The sequence below is a fragment of the Styela clava genome, chromosome 10 (genome assembly GCF_964204865.1).
Source record: "Styela clava chromosome 10, kaStyClav1.hap1.2, whole genome shotgun sequence".
NCBI lineage: Eukaryota > Metazoa > Chordata > Ascidiacea > Stolidobranchia > Styelidae > Styela > Styela clava.
The window spans coordinates 22,235,077-22,252,967 of NC_135259.1; the positions used below are offsets into that span (position 1 = coordinate 22,235,077).

Below are 17,891 nucleotides of genomic sequence, written 5' to 3' on the forward strand. Positions count from 1 at the left end.
ACCCGTTTCTTGGAATTCCAGGATGCCAGCAAACCCGTTCTTGAAATTCACGATTTCAGTGAACCCGTTCTTGAAAATTCACTATGTTACCGAACTCGTTCTTATAATTCCGCGATGACAGCGAACCCGTTCTTGAAATTCACGATGTCAGTGAACCTGTTGTGGGGATTCGCAATGCCAGCGAACCCGTCCTTCGAGATTCACAATACCACCGAACCCGTTCCTAGGAACCAACAAGGTCAGCGAACCCGTTTCTTAGAACTCAATGATGTCAGCGAGCCCCGTTCTTGAAATTCACGATGTCAGTGAACCCACTCTAGGAACTTCGTGATGCCAGCGAACCCGTTCTTGAAGGTCACGATGTCAGTGAACCCACTCTAGGAACTTCGCGATGTCAGCGAACCCGTTCTCAGAATCCCACGGAGCCAGCAAGCCAGCACGTTTTCACTTGGCCATATTTAAAAAGGGGTTTGGTATTTCAACTAAATTTACCTAATAATGGAATAATCATCTCTCTTATTTCATGGCTCTCTAGCGACATCGTCCGCTTTCAAGTACTGAAAAGTCAGGAATCGATTAGTTGGGCAGAAACTGCTGTACGGCTACGGCTTCCTCAACCATTAAGTTCTTTCATCTAAAACAGTGGTTCTCAACCTTTTTGCCTCGCGACCACTTTTGGATATTTTCCAACATGTAGCAACCCCCTTCAATATATATATTGAAATTAAATTTATAGACCCTACAAAAGAAAGAATTAAGCTTTAACGTGTTTTCTGCTAAAATAGTTATCTTAAATAAATTTAAATACTCTTAATTACTTATCGATTTTATTTGGTAAGTATGTTGATAGGTATTTGTCTGTCTGTTTGTCTGTTTGTCTGTCTGTTAGATGCACGCGATATCTCACGAAAGCGAGATTGAATCTGCTCTAGATTTTGCCTGTGCATTCATCATATGTCGTACCAGAAGCCTATTGATTTTGGATGAATTATGTAGTATAATTAGCGAGTTATTTATTAGTTAGTGATGGAACACAAAGTGTCAGTATGGAGTAAGAGCGCTGTTTTGGGGGATCCCCTAACTTTCGATCGATAAGTCTTCGGTCTCTGACCAATATTCTCGTTATTTTATTGTCCGGTTATCCCCCAAATTATATTTTCTATCACAATCTTTGAATGCAATGTCTCTGCTATTCATTGAGTACCGTATTTCCGACTATTAGGCCAATTTTCAAGATTTCAATGTTTCAATCAGGCTTCTTGGGGTCGGAATATTTGGGTGGATTAGCTTTCGACCAAAAGATAACAAAATAAAAATCGGTCTGGGCGGTGCCTGAAAATACAGTAATGGAAATGCATAACTCGTACTTTAATGTAACTCATTTCACAAGCCTTTTGTAGACTTTAAATTTCCAATTGAATTGACATCAGAAGATGAACGCGTGGGTCCTCACAGTTGCAAAATTTACGCGCAACGCTTAGAATTGAAAAAAAAAATGAGGAACATATGCAGCTATAAAAGTTTCCTGTCGCGACCGCTAAATTTCTCTTCAAATAATAATTCGATAAAACTCGACTTTAATGGCAATGCTTCCAAACCGGAAAGAATTCCGCCAAAAGAATTTGGCCGTTTTAAGGGTGCAATTTTGCTTTTTTACATTGTAACTCGTGAATACTTCGAATTGAGTTTTTATATTAAACTGTAAACTTTATATTAAAAAAAAAAACGGGAATGCAACTTGCTCATTACATCGGCAAAGTCAAAGTGGTTTATTGAAAATTGGATGAATAAAGAAGTTTTACATATAGAGAGGGAGAGGGGAGCTTAGAGGTGAAAATTCAATAAAAAGATAGAACCACAGACTTATAGTCAAACTAAAATGCGTGTTGTCAACAGATAAGATGGCGTAATAGTAAAAGTGTTCTGAAGTGGGAGATCTTAGTTTGATTCTAGGATTGGTCCAGAACAGACATGGGCTAAATACGGCCCGCGGACAAAATACGGCCCGTTAAGTAATTCAATCTGGCCCGCCTGATGCTGCCATAACCAAACTGGAAACAAATTTTAATGTTTTAGCTGAAAATAACTCATGGAATTCGTTTCGATAGCGGTTAAATTCAGTTTTGGCACGAGGTTTATTGTTTTCCACTGTTGCTTTTGTAACACTGCAAATATTGTTCATAATATGTAACTCTTTACGTCATAAGAATAGATTTTAGTCAAAAGAATAGATTTGAGTCAAAAAGTCGAACATGAAATTATTTGGCTCTGCGACCCTCTGAAAAGTGCTTCGCGGCCCCCAGGTTGGGAACCACGGATCTAAGAACAAATAACTGGCTAAATAATCCAACACCCCACATGCGCTGACCGGGCGAGAGACCGTGGTTCGCCATATGATCAACTCAAGCCGTCTTATCGACTTTCCTCTCCCTCGAGATGAATATTAAAATTCTATCATATGAATATGTCATTTTATCAGCTTTCCTCTCCCACTGGGATAACAATAAAGACCCTATCCTGTGCACGTACAGTAACAACAACAGTAAGTTAGCAGAGGGACATTTGTGTCCAATTTCTGACTCAACACAGCCCCGATCTCTATACGAACAACAGATATATTTCCAGTGTTTTATTTCTCTTAAAGATAAATATAACTCACTAAGTTAATACGTCATAGCACGGGTGACGTCAGGGTACAAACAAAAGTACACAAAAAATGAAAAATATGATGAAGGTTGTCAATGAGTGCCCACATGTTCGTGCGAATAAAATAGAAATCAACAAAAAGTTCTGCAACAAAAATATTTTTACCCAAACCAGATGAAATGTGAAGTTTAAGATGAGAAGTCGGCTGCTCAATTGACTTGCATCTTGGTACATTTCACTAATTACGCCTCTTATTCCTACAAAGGAATCATGACATACTTTTAGAATAATTCACGTTTGTATACAGGGCCAGCCTTAACTATTTCCTGTATGCACAGAATAAACATTTTGATCAAATATGATAAAATTAGTAATTTACGCCAAGAAACGAATAACGCTTTTTTCACTTATTAACTAATCACGAAATCACAATCAAAGTAGCATTACGGTCACAGGATAAACACGTTAATACATGATTATAAATTACGGTCGTTGAATTTGATCATACCCAGAATTGGCGTGGAACCTATGAAAGTACGGGCTTGTGTAGGGTTGAGTTTTGTGAGCACGCAATGGTATCCGGTTAGCAATGGTATCCGGAAAGCATGGAAATTATTTCGATGGTTTCAACACAAAACGGGCGAAAGTTAAAATATTGTTTTGAGAGAATGAAAGTCAGTTATTGAATTTTTAGATCCCCAAACTTTGCATCGAAATACCTCAACAAACACATTTTTTCTGTGATATTTTCAAATGATAATTTTTTCAAAATTTGCCCTATTGCCTTGGAAAACCCTCGATTTTAAACGTAAACGAAATGACAATGTACAGTAAGCGCAATGTGCTGGTATGCTAAAGGCGGTTGAAATGAAAAAGAACTACACTCAGGCGAAAGATTTTTCTCGGTGACGTCATTCCTATGATGACACCATTAATTAAAAAAGTTTAATAGACATTCGGCTTGTGGTTACGTCATCGATGACGTAATTAGTTGACTTCTATTGCATCGGCACACCCAGCGCAGAAAGTGTCGTCCTCCAGCATAACGAAACCTTGCCCTTCCAAAGCTGTTGAGCAAGTGCGGCAAGTGAAGCAGTCGACGTGCCAACCCAGATCTTCAAACGAAATCATCTTTCCGCCTCCCAGACCTGGAATGTATTGTTAGGTTAAAGTAGGTAAACATACAAAAGAAAATAGGTTGAAGCTTATTCACACATTTTTGTTATTTATAGATTAGTTAAACTTTGATTGTAGTAGCAATGAATGATAATCCTGTACTAAGCTACTAAATGGTAATTTATTTTTAAGTATGGAAATGAAAGAGTCTAATTTTGCATGAATCCTTTATTCTTTTTTGTAGTTTTTCCCTTGCATGAGAAAGTTAATAACCCACAGAATATTTTGTGCACCGGAAGTGGGCCACGAGAAAAAGGGGTTGAGAACCACTGCCTTCGAACGATGCCCCGTCTGTCGATATGTAAGGGAGCCACCATTTCTTAAATGACCGGATTCTTTCGGCTTCTGCATTACCCAACAAATATATTACGCCATGGATAAGGTGGGGATAATGGAAAATAACCTAAGGTGTGTAACCTGCGATGCCGACTTCATTAACCCTTTGCCCTCTAGACGAATCTATCAGTTGCAATTTTAACACCATGGGAACACTTTTTTAATGCGCGTGTTTTTATGAGTGGGAATTCCGTCAATTTTTTTCTCCATCCCTGGAATTTTCCTACCGACCCAGGGAAATTCGGAATTTTGATCGGGGGTGATTTTATCCAATCACATTTTTGCATTAGTGGCGGTGGCTTTCAATAAACAGACATATTCATTGAAAATTTGAAATTCCGAATCCGGGTTTTTCAGAATTTTGACTTCGACTCCACATCACCGGGCAATACGATGAAAGTCAATGATCATGGATGGATGTTCTTTCTTTCGTGGGGTTTAGTTTTTGGAAAATATAGTGAAATCAATACTCAACATCGGGATTTTCTATCACTAGTGCCAAACCCGAAAGATTCCGGTACTTGCAATAAAATAGTAACTAGCTCGCTATATACATTTTAGTTCATAAGGAACTGAAATGCATGCGTCGCATAATGGTTGAACCATTCTGATTTTAATTGAATGACGTCACATTATCAAATAAAATCCGACGCATCTTTTCCCGGGAGAAAACGGCGAACTCGATAAAGTCAAATTATTTTTCAAATGGACAAACCTAAAGTCTATTCACATTGGTTGGTCATGTTCGCGCTCGATTTCAAAACAATTGTTTGGGTAATTGAAGAGAAAGCGACCCCTACCACAAAGTGAGTTTAACGATATCGGTGTTCTACCAGATTTTAGTTGTCTCTTGTAAAGCATTAACTGTTGCGCATAACATTTTGGGAGTGAAAAGCGTGGGAAATGTCGAATAAAAATACACGATATCGCCCATAAAGGCATCATGGAGTAAGAGTTGACTTTTCCACATCATTAGCATCAATCAAGAGAAATTCCCCAGTTTTGATCATGAACTCATCATTGCGAGAAAAATAACTTTTCTCTTCAATTTCAAAACCAAACTGGAAAGCCCTATGGTCGAAGGCAGAAGCGTTTTCTAAGTTTATACTAAACAAGTTTGGTATTCCGTCACGTTACGAGTTTACTTCTACTTAGCGCAAGTCAATACCCAAGGGACCTTTCTATTTTAATATCATTCGCCGGCATTATTTGGGAGCGGTCGATGATTGAGGCCAAATATCCATCCCTATTGCTAGCTAAAACGGCGCGTATTCCCAGGAGACAGGGAGTGACATAAGCATAGGAATTCAATTAAAACCTTTCATAATACTTCAACATTTGCCAGCTCTGCTGATAAACTGTGACCTCGTTCTCAACAGCGATCAGAAGTGGTTCCGTCATTCCCTCATATATCTGTATATCACACAGCAGTATCGTGACCGGTCTTACCTATGGGCTATAACCCTGATGGGAAGGGATTGCGAAGACACACTATATAGATGACTAATTGGGAACTCCCTTTTTCAAAGGATGGGGGGGGGGGGTAAGACCGTATCAACTAGCGGGCCCAGTTATTTATTATGTATGGTGCAGAAAATGCATTTTTTAACAGTTCAAAGAAGGTCTAACCCAACCCTTCGTTTTTTTATGTGTGTGGGGGAGGGGGGGTCACCCTGTCATAGCTGCTTCTACAAGGCGTTGTTCAAAGCAAAAGATAGGAATAGGCCAGGGTGAAAAAAATACATTCATTTGCTTTGAGCAAGCTTTCATGAAATAGTTAGTAAACGAACCTGTGATCGGCTTCTGGCATTTGTAGCATTTCTTCGAAAATTTGTCGACGTGACATTTCAAGCAGAACGGTTGGTCGTCATGTGACGTAAACTTCTCGTTGGCAAGGCATACGTCACATCCGGCACAGATGAAGCATTTACCGTGGTAAGCGTCATCTCGGTACGTCACGCCACTGGTTTTGATTGGCTGAGAAAAGGGAAGTAAGTTCATGATAACGCAATAGATATATATCGAATATGGTTGATATGTATAGGTTGACGCAAAAACAACAGATCACATGAATTCTTTTAATCACTTCTACGAAAATGAAGAAAAAATTTATTTAACACTTGAACTTGTTTATGGTTCTACGCAAAATGATAGGAAATCTAGGACTTTTCGCAAAAAATGTATGTTTCCTCGAAAATGCGTTTCTAATTTGGTTCTGTTTTTGGTTCTCTGTTGTGACTATTAACCTTGGTTACAGAGTTATCGAAGATATATAATTGACTTCGAATCCGAGGTGAAAAAATCTGACTAACATATTACAACTTCCCAATTGAGAAAAAATAATTGAATCCGATTCCAGCTTCCTACTCCGAGAAATGAAATTTTGATCAAAACTTAAAGCATCTTTCAATGGATTTTTAAGAATGACCTGTCAACTCACTGACAGTGAGTCGAGTCACTACGAGTCGAGTCAATCACCGAGCTAGGTCTAACTGGCGATGGTAATAATAAATCTGGGGTAATTTGATTTAGGGTGTCGAATCTTTGATAAATGGTGACTTGATTCCGAGTCGAGTCAAGTCAGTGACTCGTATCTCTCCAACATAACGCTTCATACATAACTTGGATCCGAGTCGAATTAATGGTCAGTCGAAATCAAGTCAACTACCGGATCAAGTCTCACTGGCACGATTTCGAGTCATTTCTAATATATAAATCGAGACATATCGAGTCGTTGATAAATAGTTACTGTAGGGCGGGGCAATTACTTTTATGGGTGGGCCAGTTACAGATAATAAACTTGGTTGCTGGACAGAAGGCTCGGCTCAATATGAAAAACTACGATAAAAAAAATTAGAATATTGGTCGGAGACCGAAGACTTATCGGTCGAAAGTTAGGGATCCTCCAAAACAGAAACTGCGGTTACGATTCATTCGCTCTTACTCCATAGTGACACCGTGTGTCCGATCACTAATTAATCAACAACTCGTTAAATATACGACATAATTCATCCAAAATCAATAGGCTTCTGATCCGAGATATGATGAATGCACATTCAAAAATTGAAGCAGATTGAACCTCGCTTTCGTGAGATATCGCGTGTATCTAACAGACAGACAAACAAACGAACAAGCAAACAGACAAATACCTATCAACATAATTACCGATCTTAAGATCGATGGGTAAAAAATTACTAACAACAGCTAGTCTAACAGCCAGGCTAACGTTTATATAATAATAAGAAGCACAATGCAACATTCAGGGTCATTATGACGTTATTTTAATCGACATTTTTATCGGTGGGCCAGATGAAACACTTCGGTGGGCCGGATCTGCTCATCCCTGCTCTAGGCAGCTTGAGTTGAGTCAGTGACTCAGACCTCCCAACATAACGCTACCTCTAGGTTCACTGATCATTTGAAGTCGAGTCAACTACAGAACGAGAATATCGGTTGGAAACCGAAGACTTATCGATCGATAGTTAGGGGATCCCCCAAAACAGAAACTGCAGTTTCGATTCATCCGCTCTTGTAACTTGCGCACTGCGCATCGCACACACACACTCGGCGGGTCTCAAAATTCTCTCGCTTTACAAAAATCTAGATCACTATATCAATAATTGATTGATAACTCGCTAATTATACGACATAATTCGCCCAAAATCAATAGGTTTCTGGTCCGAGATAAGATGAATGCACATGCAAAATTTGGAGCAGATTCAACATCGCATTCGCGAGATATCGCGTTCATCTAACAGACAGACAGACATACATACAGACAAATACCTATCAATATACTTACCGATCTTAAGATCGATAAGTAATGAGTTGTGTTTTCACGGCCTAACTCGTTCTCACCTTGGAACATTTAACACACTTGCTCGCTATGTTCGACTCGAAGCAATTCTCGCAATGCACTCCTCCATCTCTCTTCACGAAACTCTTGGTTCCAATGCTTCTTCCACAGGTCGCGCATCTGAAACAGGCTTCGTGGTATTGCAGCCCGCCATACTCCATGCGACGAGTGCCTGCGGAATTGAAATGTTAGTTTTTAGTGTTGATATCAGTGATTGTAAAACTTCGTTTGCCTTGAGAACCAATTTATAAACCCAGAGTGTAACAAATCGGATAGCATAGGCCAGGGCTACTCAACTATTTTTATCGAAGGTCCGCAAACAAAACTTCAAAATTATTTGGGTCCGGTCTTTCCAGAAATGATATTTCGGCATCCTTAAACGAGCACTTCCTCGACCGACTAGTGATTAGTAGCAAATTAAAATTGTTTATTATGGTGTTATAGTTCTTTTCGTATATATTCAAAACTATGAAAGTCATTTTATAATAGGAAAATTCAAAAGGTGGGGCTAATGATCCAAAATAAATACTTAGGTGCGGTTCAAATCCAATGCTCGAAAGGTCCGGATTCGGACCGCGGTCCGCCAGTTGAGTAGCCCTGGCATAGGGAATGACGACACAAAAAAATTCCTTTTTTTTTGCAAAACCTAAGGTTTCTACGCCTTAGTTGCTTCTTGTGCAGGGCGTTGTTCGGAATGGAATATTCAACTTCTGTAATAGTTTTGTCGATCTATATCAGTTTATTTAGATCTGTGGTCGAGGCATGCAATGGGCATTACATAGAAAAGAAACCGAGGCCAATAACGCAAAGGTCTGGAAATTACATGAGACATTGGGTTCTTGAAATAATATTGTAATGAACTAATCGGAGCAATATTTAATTATCTAGTGACGCATTCAACGTGAAACAAATCTCTCTGAGCTCGGCCCGAGAGTTAAATTTAAAAGGTTGCGAATGTTTCAAGAGGGTCCCTTGGTGCATTACGACCTGATTATATCTGCATTTAAGCTCGGTTCCCGGGGCAAAACCGAGAGGCATTGATCGCAAATGGTTACGATGCTATAAAGTATTCCATGCTGGTTTAAAAAAATTAAACGGGAAAGCCATTTGTTCTCCCAGGATTGAAAAGAGTCTGATTCTTCTGGTGACACGATATGTTGTCACAAATCCTCAATCCATTCGAGATTTCAAAACAAAGAGTGAATTTCCGGATAATTGGTATTTGAAATAATCATAAAGGGGCATGCAATTTTCAGCATAGCATGTCAAGGAAAGTTTAAAAAACATGCATTTTTCACATTTTTTCAAAATAACTTTTTAAGTTTTGCCTCTTCGAGTTGAAGCCTCGTATTAGAGCGTTTTCGCATTTCGCATTTTCGCGTTTTGCGTGATGCCAAAGAGAGGGGATTTACGCCTGAACCAATGTTTGGAAAATCAACCTAACAATCTGATAAATAAACACGTCATTTACGCTTCACTGTATCGTTGATAAGAAAAACATTTTTATGACACTCGAAATTTTTATCATAGGTTTTATGAATATGATTTTTAAACAGTTTTGAAAAGTGTTGGATTACCCGAAATGCTCTTCAAAATTCTTATTCTTAGATGAGAATAAGAAATGATTTTTAAATTTATCCCAGGGATGAGAAAAGGATAAGACGACTCAATCCTTTGGTAAACCACGGCCCCCCCGTTCGTTTACTAGTTGGGTAGGGACGATTAGCCAATTGTTTCAGATACTTGATGGCGGAAGAAGTCTGATTCGATCAACGGTTACGTGGACCACCTTTCAAAGATGGAGAATCTAACAATCCGCTCGCACAACATTATCCCAGCGAGATTCGAACCTGCCCACGGTAATCAGAGGTGCGATGGTAAGTGCAACGCCAATGAAACAATTCTCCTCACCTGCTTTGAATTTCTTTCCGCACTCGTGACACTTCGGCGCAAACTTGTCATCATAGCAGGACACGCAGACGAACTTCCCGTCTCTGTTAGTAAAGCTGGTATCGGCCAATGGGTTGTCGCACACGGAACAGGTAAAGCAGAGCTCATGGTAGTGCTGGTCTTTGTAGGTCACATCCTGTCAAATTGAATGAATAGTGTTTTTATGCGGAGTGGAATTTTGCTTTGTTGGGGGAAATATTACTTTGTATTGGGTGTGGCGCAGCTTGTGTTTTGTATATTTATTGTATTTTGTCATTTTTTAATATTACTAAATATAAATAATATTTGGAACTGTCCAAAATCTAGGGTGGGGTGGATTTGCAGACATTAATAAAACATTGTTAAAAATTTCAAAAAAGATCCACGAAAACTCAAAACAGCATCAATATGAATGACAATGCATTCCTAACAATTTATAAACAAGGTTTTAATACACAAACCAGAATTAAATAAAAAATTGGTTTTAGATTTTTGAAAAATTTTTCTTAGCCCGAAATCGCAAGTCAGAGTCCATTCCAGTTCTGAAGTTCCGATTAAAATGTCGATCTTTCCGAATCCACAGCCTAGTTAAGATCATATTAACGTGCCCACTCACCAGTTTTTCATTCGGGTGGGGGGGGGGGGGGGGGGGGGTATAATCTTAGGGGGTGACAGACATTTTGCTATTAGTGAAAAAACTATTTACAACTTATAAAAATGTGTTATCTATTTGACTGACCCCTTCGTGAATATTTAAATTAGCAATTAAACTGTAGTATCAAACTCTTAAAATCAGGGAGGGCGAGGGGTTGAAATTTTAGGGGGTGGAGGAGAAGGAAAATCAATGCTACTCACCCTGCAGTCTGTTCCAATGACCTTTCCACAGGTGTTGCAAGGATTGCAGTAGTACGATTCAAAACAGTTGACGCAGTACTTGTTGGAATCCTAAAAATGAAATATTATTAGCCACGGTTATGGAAACACTTTTTTTTTATTAAAAGAAATATAAAGCAGTAGAGAGTCAAAATTCAGAATTCTGCGGAAACTCAAAAACATTGAGTGTACTGAGTGATCATTAAAATCTATAAGACGACAAAAAAAGAAGCGTAACCCAGGTCATCTGAAATTTATTCTGTGGGTTCCGTTTTGGGGTCATGTCGTATTAAAGAAGACTAGCACACGTCCAAATTTTTGTATTGATAATCCTTTGATTTGATTTTCTCAGAGTAGAATGCCAAAATCTAAATTTTTGAACTTGGAATCGGGAGTCAATCATGAATGTTCAGGCTTGTTCCTTGAAATACGGAATCGTCCCATGGGATGGGAAAGCGCACGTTTGTATTTCTCATGGCAGACATGATTACGTCAGTGGGGACTTTAAATCTTCAACCATATTCCTTTTTCGTATTCTTGTATCTGATATTTATTTTGTGAATGGGACTGACATAAATCGCTTTAGATGGGACAGAAAAACACTGCACTAATGGAACCGTATAATGCAATGATGCTGTAGCAATAGTGATCGTAGCAATTCAGAGTAATTCAAGAGTCTTGCTGCACATTAACATAAACATCTTTCTATTGAATAACTCAGAACGCAACCAAATTTCACTTTGATCCCAGATTCACGGTCTGTTGCATTCGCGCGTTTCTAATCTCCGAACTAACCGCTGTTAATGCGTGTTATCGTTGCAAGCCATTAATTAAAAGATGGATCGGCGCGTTTAACTCAAGTTTGTGATAAGTTGTGACCTAGTTGTTAACGCGTTAGAGCACGGGTGGGCACGGTTTATGAACCAGGAGTCGAAAAATTTGCCCACCCAGCCTGGCGGGCCATGTAATTGTGATGTAAAAATACATTTTATGAACATGCACTAAATATAACAGCAATCTCGAAAAATTCCTTGAGCTATGTTTAGCTAAAACATACAAATTTGGTTTCAGTTTGGTTGCGGCAGCATCAGGCGGGCCAGATTGAATTACCTAACGGGCCGGATTTGACCCGCGGGTCGTAGTTTGCCCATGTCCGCGTCAGTGTTAGTGTTAGACCTGGCATCGCGGTTTAAAATCTAGGTTTCGATTCCGAGTAGGAAACAGAAAGTTTGAGAAAGCTGCAGTGACCCAAGGTTTGTTATGTATGCAACGCTAACGAATCATACGAGAATACAGAATTACTACAAAATTTTGTTAAGTTTTACAAACTTTTTCTATTCTTCAGATTTTAAGCGTATTTGTTCCGAACTCGCGTTACAATAGGGAAACGATGACGTCATTAAGCGGTATCAATTACCACAAATTTGTCTGGTGTGACGTCACTCCATCGACGCTCTCACGATCAGAATCTGTTTACCAAAAAATTTCAGACGCAAATGGAAAAAACTCGTAAAATATATTGAACAAAAATATTCAGTTGAAAGACTGTTTGAGACTGTGACAAAGTTTGAATGGATATTATTTGTTAACTTATCAGAGGCCATAGGTAATTGTTACTTCTGATATGCTGTTATCATGATCGGCCACAGATAACTGCCCTGAGCGGTATTTCAGCTTGTAATACTCGAGGATTAACAATGGGTGCTTGGCGTGCCGTGGTCAAGTTGAGTGTTTCAGGTACGATTTTAGGAAATGCGGAAATTTACCTGTTTTCCACGGTTAAATCGTTAATTGACAAAACTGTCTTTTAGGTTAAATATTTAGTTGATAAAATTTGATTATCTTATATGTTTGCCGATACTTAACGCTGTGTTATTACGAATTACACCCGAATCACAGTACATTTTACGCATTATTTACAATGAAGCAGATGTTGTAAAACTTTTCCAACTCGTGGTCCTTCTGCTATATAGAATATAAATCCTTACAAAAAGAAATTTGACTTTATCAACATAAAATTATGATATGGGAAAGTTTTACAACATACGCATATTTACTACCAGCCAGTCAGTCGTACTTATCTCCCCCCCACGATAATTTTAACATATTTGATCATTTTATTTTTCAAACATCAAAATTGCCAAAATATCTAAAAACAGAATTATTTTCGAAACAAAATCCGAGAAAGTTTCTCCCGCAAAACTTTGGTTATATCAGGATTATGACATTATAATGCGGGCGAAAAATAGATTGTTGCGTGATAAGAGAAAGGATTGTTGTCATACAATACAGCCTTTTACTCGTATAATATTAAAGAAAAAGCCAGTGTCAGTTGCGAGAAATCGACCAGCCAAACCGCGCCATTAAACGGTGTTATGATGTATTTCAGATTATGACATCAGTTTCGTAATATGATACCCCTCTTTTTTTTCAATAAAATACCCCCCTACCCCCATTATCCCGTCCCGTCTAGGTTTAAATAAACTAGAAAATAAGAGAATTCAACGTGCTTTTTTTAAGATTTACTTCTTACCCCCTACTATCTTGTCGAGATTTAAAAAAAAAAAAAGTATGGAATACATTTGAATCCAACGTACATTCTTTTTTGCTGTAAACGCCAGACATTCGCCATGAATAATTCAAGAAACAATTCCAAGAATCGCGGTGAGAATATACATTGCACAACGGGTGTCAGCAAAACGATGGAATTTCGGATTTTAATTTGGAAAAACGTATCCATGTTATCGTAAATATTCTCACTGGCGTTGATATATACATGGAAAGATGATTATTACCATTGAGACATTGCATCTCAATAATACCTAGCGATATAAATCAAACATATCAATTTTTTATCCTAATTTAACAAACGACCCCACTATTTCGGTATTTTTTTTTTGGGGGGGGTGGATTCATCGGATTCGAGTCAAGATTTAATTTTAAATGGAATGACTCGTTTTTAACTGATAGCCAGTGAAGCTTGTTCCAGTGATTGACTCGATCTCGGATTCAGGCGGCCCGTGTTGCGACTTCGCTTCCTAAAAACGTCGATAATACGAAGCAGTGCAATTCCGTTGTTGAATCAATCACCTAACTCTTGAGATTAATGACGATTTTGCTGTTGTTGGAGTCGTATCCGATTTGTTATTTCAAACTATCCGGGATTGAAATTATGATTCAAAAATTTTGTTCTCACGAGGCGGAGTCGTTTTAAGGACAAATCTACAAACATGATGAAATATAGATTCGATTTGTGAAACATCGCAATTCACTCTGTCGACTAGACGATACCCAGACAGATGAATAATTCATACCAGTATTTATCAACCTTTATCGATATATTTTTCTCATCGCCTTATTTGGATATCTGTATTACCGTCACAATTAATAAAAACATTGTTTCCATAATCCAGGGGGTGCCTAACCTCATTGGCCGCGGTCCAAAATTAGAATCGGAAGGATGTCCGTAGGCCAGAAGAGTGTAGCGCCCGAAAATGCGCGACTGTTTAGCTAGGGTTCAGTGGATTCACGTTTGACATTTTGTTTGACTCATAATGGTGTTTAATGTCGTATTCCTTCAGTACTGAAATAGTTCGTTGGCAAAAAAAGACAAATCACTGAAGTTTGATTCTGATTTTTACATCTCTAAGCTTTCTTATGTGAGTAATATTTAAATTACTGCCCTATGTTATCCTAATGCCGGTACGTATTATTGAGAGACTGGTATATTTGAATTGTTGTGATAAACACGTGCTTAAACTGTGATAATGACATAACAATTGCCAGTATCTAGATCGCAAAAATGTAGAAACAAAATCTGTTGAACAATATTTCACTCGAGCTCCGAGGGCCATTTCAAATCGTTACGCGGGCCGGATTTGGCCCGCGTGCCGCGGTTTGGAAACCCCTGCCGTAATCCAATGCATCATCGGCTAGTGATACGCGCAAGTAGCACTCTGGCTTTTGCACTGTTTGAATAGTTTATGATGTGTTAACAATTACGCATTTCAATCAGTGTTTCCCAAAACCGAAATTAAAAGCGGAAGGATATTCGCGAACCAGTAGGGGGGAGCGCTCAGAGGGGCCCGATATCGGTATAAATCGGTACCGGCATGATTCAATGTTACCAATATAAACATGCTTAACTGTGATAATGACGTAACAATTGGTTGTATCTAGAATTAAAAAAGAAAAAATGTAAAGTATTATAATAGTTCACTACGCCGTTCACTTCACTCGGAGGGCCATATTAAATAGTTACGAAGGCCATAATTGGCCCGCGAACAGCGGTTTAGGGGCCTGTACTGAACTAAATGAATAAACAATATTAGTAAAAATACACAGAGTACATCGTAATATTTTTGTAATTTCTCTAAAACCACAAACTTCTTCCCTGGGAGGTAGTCCCGCCCCGATTAGAAAAAGTAGATTCGAACATTCATACTTTGGCACCGGTAACTCGTGATTGAATTCTCAGCTACTCGGTGTCTCGTTTGCATCGCCAAGTATTTCCAATTATCATTGGAATGCTCTGGTTGATTGACGTTTCCTCAACAAATGGTAACCGAGAGTCACAACCTTGATTGACTTGAACAGATTGAGGTATTTACTGGCGAGCAATGCACCAGCATACTTATATTTCATATAAGTCAAGTCGATTTTGTTATTATAGGGGTCTTATGTAACTTCGTTCAAAGATGAGTCTCCTTTGTTTCTGAGTAAGTGCCCGTAACTTCACTCAGATATAAGTCTCATTTTTTCCTGAATGAGTGTCATTAATTTGGCTCCCAGAGATTTATTTTGAGTGAGTGTCCATAACTTTGCTCCGAGATGTGTCTATTTTATTTCTGAGTGAGTGCCCGTGACTTGACTCAGAGATGAGTCTGCTTCATTTCTGAGTGAGTGTCCGTAATTTTGCTCTCAGCGACGAGTCGCCCTTTCTTTTTAGAGAGAGACCCTCAATTTTCCAGATAAGAGTCAATTTTATGTCGGAGTGAGTACACGTAACTTTGCTCAAAGATCAGGTGGAGATGGAACCACAGTTTTAAAAGAAATATCTTAAACACATGGAGGCGCAGGTTAAATTTACCTTTTATTTTTACAAAACTACAAATGAGAAATGATAACCTCAGCGTACACTATCTAAATATAACTTTCTTAATAGCATGTAAGCATTGAAGCATAGCCCGCTAATGCGACTTAGTAAAGTCTGGGATTTATCAAACACAGCGAGCATCGTCTACGCCCTTCACTTTTTATATATAAAAGCATTTGCTCAAACCAAGGTCACGCGCACTCACTCAGAGACAAAATGGATTTACCTCTGAGAAAAGTTAAGCGCACTCATACCAGTAAAAGGAGACTCATCTCTGAGCAAAGTTAGAGGCACTCACTCATCAGTAAAGTAGACTTAGTAAAGTCTGAAAATTTTCAAATGTAGCGTTATTTAAATGTCTACGCCGTTCACTTTAAATATATAAAAGAATATTTGGTCAAAGTAAGGTCAAACGCACTCACTCAGAGACAAATGGATTCACCCACGAGCAAAGTTAAGCAAACTCATCCTAAAGTAAAATAGACTCATCTTTGAGCACAAAGTTACGCACTCCTTCAGAAGTAAAGTAGACTCATCTCTGGAAAAAGTTACACAATGCCACTAAACTACCAAGGTATTTTGTATAAACACGTTTAACGATATTCTCGGAGAGAAGTAAATAACCTCCATGTCATGTAAAAATGATTTTTTTGTATTTATAACTTACTTTTGTGATCCTAAAGAACTACATGACGTTTAGTATTTGGGCATAATTTAACAACATTTCACAATTTTCAGTTTTTTTTCACAATTTAATAACAATTCTGAAGCTGTCACAACCGAATTAATTCAAATTTCAATGTTTTAGCTAAAAAATATCTCAAGGAATTTGTTGAGATTGCGATTAAATTGAGTTTTGGCACGAGGCTTATTGTTTTCCACTTTAGCTTTCGTAACACTGTAAATATTGTCCATAAAATGTAATTTTTACTCCATACTTACATGGCCCGCCAGTCTAGATGGAGAAAATTTTTGGCCCCCAGTCCGAAAACCTTGCCCACCTCGGGACTAAACTAAACCGTTTGCTTTTCTCCATTCGTGCATGCTTTATAATATCGTATAGGCAACATAACATCTCACTTTTAGCGGTGACCCTAGCTGTACCCAGATATGAGTCCCCTTCACTCCAAAGTGGCAGCAATCCCTCGCTATTAAATGTATTCGCAATGTCCGTAAGGAGATGATGACGTAAAATACCCGAAATGAGCTATTCCACAGTCAAACATCCTTGGGCCAATGATAATAAGGTCAAAAATATTGTTTCAGTTTTATGCCGAGCTTGACTAAATAGCGAGATTGTAGATTATGATATAACAATAGCCTGAAGGCGAGAACCATTGTTCATCGTCACCGCATCAAATTACATTGTAATCGACCGGTAGCGCAGGCTCTCGGAAGCCTGCGCTTACTCAAATTATTGGAATAAGGGTTAGAAATTCCTAGGTTATTTGTGTTCCCTTATCACCGTAATAAACAAGTTATGAAGCCAACTGGAAGAACAAACTAAAACGTCAAACAAGCAATGCAATTCACAAACTCCCTGTTTCGCGAGTCTGAAAATCTCAAATTTCCGAATGTCACAAGACCCGAAGTATGAGCAATAACTCACCTGCAGAAGGTACTGTTTTCCCGCCAAAGAGACTTCACATCCGAAGCATTGAGGCCCACGAGAGCTCATGATGACGTAAGCACTGACGTCACACTCGCCACAAAACACTTTATTTTAACTAAGTAATTAAATCTGTGAAAAAAACGAAAAACAAATTAAACTCACACAAAAATAATCTTAATATGACGTGACACCCTCATCTCAGAAATAATTTATTACCTAAATAAGGTATTCAAGGGGCCACTGACATAATATATGTTGCACAACTCTATCTTAAGTTGGGCAAATTACATGTGGTGGGAGTCAGGCCAACCCCGTTCTTGTTTTGGGCCATGGACGACCGCAGTGAATATTTATCGTGTGGATACCTA

General features: G+C 38.5%; 1 protein-coding gene across 1 annotated transcript; it reads right to left on the reverse strand.

Moving 5' to 3' along the window:
• Positions 1-2,614: 2,614 nt before the first annotated feature.
• LOC120337408 (four and a half LIM domains protein 2-like) lies at positions 2,615-17,654 on the reverse strand. The gene is made up of 6 exons (XM_039405172.2): positions 17,521-17,654; positions 10,799-10,888; positions 9,926-10,100; positions 8,017-8,186; positions 5,949-6,135; positions 2,615-3,794 (listed from the first exon to the last, which is right to left on the reverse strand). The coding sequence occupies exons 1-6, from the start codon at positions 17,587-17,589 to the stop codon at positions 3,634-3,636; spliced, it is 852 nt and encodes a 283-aa protein (XP_039261106.1). The 5' UTR covers positions 17,590-17,654; the 3' UTR covers positions 2,615-3,633.
• Between the last annotated feature and the right edge of the window lie 237 nt (positions 17,655-17,891).

Excerpts from the sequence above, each read along its gene's own strand:
- LOC120337408 (XM_039405172.2), bottom strand. The coding sequence starts at position 17,589 with ATGAGCTCTCGTGGGCCTCAATGCTTCGGATGTGAAGTCTCTTTGGCG. Across the intron at positions 8,187-9,925 it reads CGGAAAGAAATTCAAAGCAG|GCACTCGTCGCATGGAGTAT; the intron begins GTGAGGAGAATT and ends TCAATTCCGCAG. Across the intron at positions 6,136-8,016 it reads AGTGTGTTAAATGTTCCAAG|CCAATCAAAACCAGTGGCGT; the intron begins GTGAGAACGAGT and ends CCCTTTTCTCAG.